The 6,021-nt window shown below is 38.7% G+C and overlaps 1 protein-coding gene across 4 annotated transcripts in view; it reads right to left on the reverse strand.

Annotated features, from left to right (window-relative positions):
- Positions 1–261: 261 nt before the first annotated feature.
- The window catches only part of LOC135197780 (thiopurine S-methyltransferase-like), a 16,307-nt gene continuing 10,547 nt past the window's right edge, over positions 262–6,021 (reverse strand). For 3 of the 4 annotated variants that reach the window (XM_064224885.1, XM_064224884.1, XM_064224882.1), the window contains exons 2-6: positions 5,208–5,377; positions 4,675–4,798; positions 3,777–3,904; positions 2,418–2,551; positions 262–1,305 (exon numbers count right to left, since the gene is read on the reverse strand). In XM_064224885.1, coding sequence (XP_064080955.1) covers positions 1,214–1,305; positions 2,418–2,551; positions 3,777–3,904; positions 4,675–4,798; positions 5,208–5,377 — 648 coding nt within the window. In that variant the 3' untranslated portion in view covers positions 262–1,213. The remainder of the gene's footprint in view (positions 1,306–2,417; positions 2,552–3,776; positions 3,905–4,674; positions 4,799–5,207; positions 5,378–6,021) is intronic. The other variant, XM_064224883.1, reaches the window with a different exon arrangement.

The following is a 6,021-nucleotide window of genomic DNA, read 5'->3' on the forward strand; positions in this document are numbered from 1 at the left end:
ATTTGGGACGGTAAAGACGAAGACTCATGCTGTGATTAGGAAATTGATTCGTATAATGAATTTGTGAAAAACTTAAATATATATGTGCTTAAAAAATCACAGTAGATGCACGTGACTTCATTAATTAAGCGAATACCACGGGAAAATGATAGTCAGAAATCCAAGCGCTTGCGTCTGTACTAAGACATTGTCAAGGAGCGAATGAAATGCAATTGGAGAGAAGCTCACAGTAATTACCTGGGGAAATCACGAAACTAAATCAAATAAATAATTTTATTTAGTTAAACATTAAAAAGTTTGGTAGGTAAGTTAGGATTCAGTGGTTCCCAAACTGGGGTCCGCTGACCCCTTCCTGGGGGTCTAGGAGAAGACCCGAGGAGGTTCGAGACACAATGAAAAAATTATTTTTTCATCTTCAGAAATTTTTTTTTATTTTGTATTTAATTTAAAGCAATTAAAAAATATTGAAAATATTTTATATAATTACTTATACTTTCTGCAGGAATATGCAAATATCAAATGTAGTACTAAGTTGTACTTGGTATACCGGTATGGTAATGATTAATTTTGATTAGTTGGGGTCCTCGGCTGGAACTCACCATATCTGGGGGTCCTTGGTATGGTCAAGTTTGGTTACACCACTGAATTAGATATCAACAGTCTCTCTGCCCACATTCTTCTCTGGGGACACCAGAGAAATGACCTCAGGAAACGTTACCACTAAGGTATATAGAAGTATTACCACTTGCGAGTGTTGGTACCAGCTCCACTACGAAAAACATCGACCATATACATAAGGTCTTAAGCTTCTGACCATCAAGACAACCGTCCTTTTCCATCTAGAGATTCCACTCGCTCCATATGAGACTAAAGGCACCCATATACTGAACGATTGTCGTTATCGATACTCGCACCGATTTCAGTCTGAACAAAGATTTTGTCTCGAGATGACATGGCATCATCCCCAGAAGAGCGTCGCGTGCGATAGCGTTATATCGGCAGGCAAAACCATACATTGAACAATCCACAATCTGTCGCAAGCCAGCAACCTGGTCGTGACAGACCCCGCTGAGATCGTTCAGACACGAGGCTCCGCCCACTTTTGCATTCAGACAAGCCCATACGCAGTGTTTTTGCGAACGATACACAGTCGTTCAGACAATCGTTCAGTGTATGGGGATCTTAAAGCGTCGACGGGAACGACTTTTTCGACTCAGTATTTCGGCGTCAGCATGAGGGTGACTTCGGCGAAGTTCTCCCTGTCGTCCGTAAGGTGTTCCAGGACTTCCAACTGGCAAACGTCACCTAGTGGGGAGGAAGGAAATTAATGCTGGTCCTGGGTTCCCGAGTTTGAAAACAAAGTGACAGAAGAAGTTTAGAACAAGGTCTATAGATTTTGCAGAGAACTGAAAACAAAGGATGAGTGTATCACAATGAAAGCCAGACTGAATATGTTGAACTTAAAGGCTAACTTCCGGGGCAAGTTTAAGGACGAGGTATGTGAAATATGCAGTGGAGAAGGACATCACCGAACATTTATTCATTTGTAAATCGCTACAAAAATAAGATCAGGATATAAATTTAAGGACACTGATATCCCCTAACAGAAAACTGAGAGAATATATAAGGATAGCCGTCAAAATTAAGAATGTTCTTAACCTGGAAAGCATGGATGTCAAAGCTAAGTAGCACGACTATACCACAGTTATAAAGAAGCAGTAATTTTGCGGGGTTAATTAGGTTGCAAAAAAGGGATAATAGACATGAATTAAAATAAACATTTTGAAGTAACATAAAGTAAAGTTAAAGTAAATAATGAGTAAAGTAAACGATTAAGGTAATAAAGCTTTGCACCTCATAAACAGTGAGTGTGCCCGCAACTGTATTTGTGGAGTGAGCGCTTGGGAACCAGGAACCAGGAGGGGAGTACATTGGTTCCAGTAAAAGAAGCCAGATCTCCTACTAAAATAAAGAAGAAAAAGAAGGTTGTGTAGGTTTGAGACCATGGCAAGGGAAGGAAAAGAATTATATTAAAGATGACCTTTGAGATATCAACACTGTTGGCATAAATGCGCCAGTAATTTATGGAAGTATATCTCATGAGTAGCTTGGTTATAATATATATATATATATATATATATATATATGTGTGTGTGTGTGTGTGTGTGTATATATATATATATATATATATATATATATATATATATATATATATATATATATATAGAGAGAGAGAGAGAGAGAGAGAGAGAGAGAGAGAGAGAGAATTCAAAGCTAAGTCAGCCTTTTCAGTAAGAGGTAAACAATGGAAAAAACGAGTTTAGTGGTTCGTGTGTAGTGTAGTACCACGAGATCAGCATTACTTGTGTGTGTGTGTGTGTGTGTAATTTAGTGATATCATGGGCCATCCACATTACCGAAAAGTTCTCGGAGGAGGTTCGTGGGGATGTTTCTAGGTGGCCCGCTGAATTCTGGCGTTGGTTCGTACTGAACGACGCTCAATAAATACCGGAAATCCGGTGCCAGCACCGATCTGATTAACCTAGCGTACCTGGAAATAAAAATACGAATTTGACAGACCATATTGATGTATTTACACCCTTACAGAGCATAATGGGATCTTTCCTAAACAGTATCCATCTTTGCAGCGTGTTTAGTACAAGCCAGTTTGGGATTAAACATGAAAATATCAACAAAAGATCGTAAAACCATAAGGAAAATGATCCCAGAAATATTAGTCTAGAGAACGACTCCCGACAACCTTCGGGGGTCGCTATCTATGAAAGATCCGCGTAATGTCTGTGGCTGCATATCTCGTTATCTCTTGATAACGTAAATTTGGTTATCACGTATCAGAATGCGTCCTTTCGTTTCCATAGTCATGGCGTCTTTGTTGGGTACTCCAGAGTCGGAGGATGGTACTACTGAAAACTTTTAACTCTTCGGTATTGTTAATTTCCCGCCATTCAATATTTCATTAGACCAAGTGCGCCACGCAGATTAACGTAACATTTTGCAACTTGAAAATAAGCTATCTCAGTTTCAAAATGACGTCAGTCGGAAAGCATTTACAGAAAAGTTTTTGCTCATTATGAATTTGATATTAGGTTTTTATTGTAAACAATTGTTTTTCCATTCCTCTCTGGAAGACGATGATTCTCCCGCAAGATTTCGCTCACAACGCATTTGGTTAACAATCATGAACGGGAGAAACCCTCTGTGCAATAAATAGTTTTGGGATTTATCTACATTGCTTAGGCTATAATTATGCATAGCGACTTCTACTATAAGATGATATTTATTTATTTCTGTTTAATCATCATTTCACCTGCAAATTACTGATTAATTGTAGTTTCATGAACAGGCTTCGACGTATACCGTATATTTATCGACTGTGTTAAGGAACTTTAAGCCAGTGCTGCTGATGGCACTATATAACTCGAACAGTTGAAAATTGTGAATTTTATTATATATAAAGGTTCCAGATGACTGTAGTAGAATAATATTTAAAATAGCAAAAGGGAATAAACGTCAAAAGAGTTATCGCTCAAGCACTATTTACTGCAATAATTGACTATTTGAACTCCAAAGAAAAAAATAATAAAATAATAGTAAGAGATAATCATCACGGCAGACAGCAAAAGATTAATCACTCATGAGCTCAGACAACGAGACAACAGGTTACGAAGTCGAGGAGCCGAGGAGTGTATCTGTCGCAACTACTCATTGGAAAAAGAAGAAGAAGAAATCTCGACGAAGCCGACATGGCAACTGACCTTTCTCTGTCTTCTTCGTAGATCGCCACCAAGGATCCGCGGTCCCAGACGGCGTCGAACTTGCCCAGCGTGTCGGCGTCAAGGGCAAAAAGATCGCAGCAGTATATGGTCAGGCGATCGTCCAGCGTCTGGAAAGAGGGAGAAACGATCATTGCAAGAATTCTGGTCCTTTTGCAACCGTTAAGGCCCCCATACACTGAACGATTGTTGTTATCGACCCACACACACACTAATCATACAGTAAGATAAGAACGATCTCCGCACCGATTTCAGTCTAACCAAAGATTTTGTTTCGAGACGACATGGCATCATCTCTAGAAGAGACCCGCGCGATAGCGTTATATCGTCGGACAAACCCATGCATTGAACGATCCGTGTGTGACAGACTTGAGTTGCAAGCCAGCAAATTGGTCATGACAGACTTCCGGTGAGATCGTTCGGACACGAAGTTCCGCCCACTTTTGCATTCAGACAAGCCACTAAAGTGTTTTTGCGAACGATACAGACAGTCATTCAAACAATCGTTCATGTGAGATTCCGAAGAAGAAAGGGGATATCATGATCCTGGTTAATTCGATTTCTGATCTGACTAGGTCTAGGATCACAGTGCTAGGCCTAGTCTGCGTTCAAGGATTAATTAGGCGGGTTACCGTACAATCCACCGAAGAATTTTCTTGCAGTATATTTCCTCCAAGCATGTATTAATAAACTTTAGAAGGGTACACGTTTTTGCAGTAAGAAAACTCTTAAACATAATGATTTATTCTCTTATACTCAAATTCAGCCTACACGGAAAGTTCATTGGATAGCCATCTCTGAGCAAATCAGGGATTTCGTCAAGAACATCAACGCATTCAGATGACAGTCTTAAAAAATAAATAATGTCTATTGACCTCACCTTATATATCGTACCGCATGAAAAACTGTCTGTTCGATATTGCAAATCGTTTTCGTTGAAGAACTCCAAGACGGGCTGCACTACCCCTTCCACGCCCACGACTGTGTGTCCAGCGTCGTATAACCTGCGTTGATTCAAGTGATAGAGACAATAATAGATAAGTCTGGTAAACACACGGGGAAATGATTGAAAGAATTTTCATAAATATCTAGATTTATGTAATGCTTCATATATAGCCTAAAATTATATGCTACATGTACGTGTGCAACTGTCAGAGAATATTAATTATTCAGTAAATATTGATATCGAACAGTTTTCCCAAAAGTCTGTTTTCTTTCAAAATAACGAAAATAAAGAGCTTAATAAAATAATAAAGTTAGCTTATATAGTTACTATCAAGTTCATAGGGTCAAATGTTCTTGTAGACAAAATCAAGAAATGAATTTCCAGTTAGTTGTCAAGTAGATACACAAGGAAAATAATCATACCTAGACAGAGAGCCGTTGGAAAGGCTTATCAATAGTACTACTCACCATTTAAGGTCTACCGCCTTCCCGCACAGAGGCACCAAGACCCTCCTCTCGGGTGAAGGAAGAAAAATGGATCTGTGATCGAGAAGGGTGGTGTTGACGCTCCGCAGATGCCACCACGCTAGTCCTCTAGCCCATTTCCTGTTCCATTCCTCGACGCGATCCATGATCTTCTGAAAAATATTCGTCAAGGATAATTTCCTAAATTTGGAAGTTATGCAAAGAAATGACTGTTTCAATCTGTTGTGTTTCTTGAACAAACTGCGTTGGCAAAAATAAATCTCCGTTCAGAAAATTAAAGAGTATTGGAACAGGTTTACAGTATTTTCAGCAACATTCGTATTATACTAAAAATTTCCTGAATAAAAATTAAACCTGGCCATACAACAACGGTTTTAATTAAACAAATAATATTTAATTGCTAAACAAATACCAATTTCCCCCGTTCGATTTTTACCAATCAGGCATTTAATTTTATCATACGCGTTAAGTTGCTGTCACGTAAACAATTTTAAACACGAAAAAACGTGAATACAACCATTCTAAATCAAACAGTTTTGCGGTAGACAAAGAAGCAATTATGTATTACAACGCAGCTTCATGCAAAAATGACCATTGTAGATGCGACGCCAGCTTCATGTACGAGATCAATTTGTCACAATTATCAGGTAAATGTACTTTATGCGAAAACTCAGGAAGGCTTGCGTACCGAGTTTATTGGATAGAACGGCACTCAGTCAGTAAAGGTAAATACACAATAATGATTCCAGTTTTGATAATAGTAAAGAAAAATGTTGACACAATACACGATTTAGGG

The sequence above is a fragment of the Macrobrachium nipponense genome, chromosome 21 (genome assembly GCF_015104395.2).
Source record: "Macrobrachium nipponense isolate FS-2020 chromosome 21, ASM1510439v2, whole genome shotgun sequence".
NCBI classification, from domain to species: Eukaryota; Metazoa; Arthropoda; class Malacostraca; order Decapoda; family Palaemonidae; genus Macrobrachium; species Macrobrachium nipponense.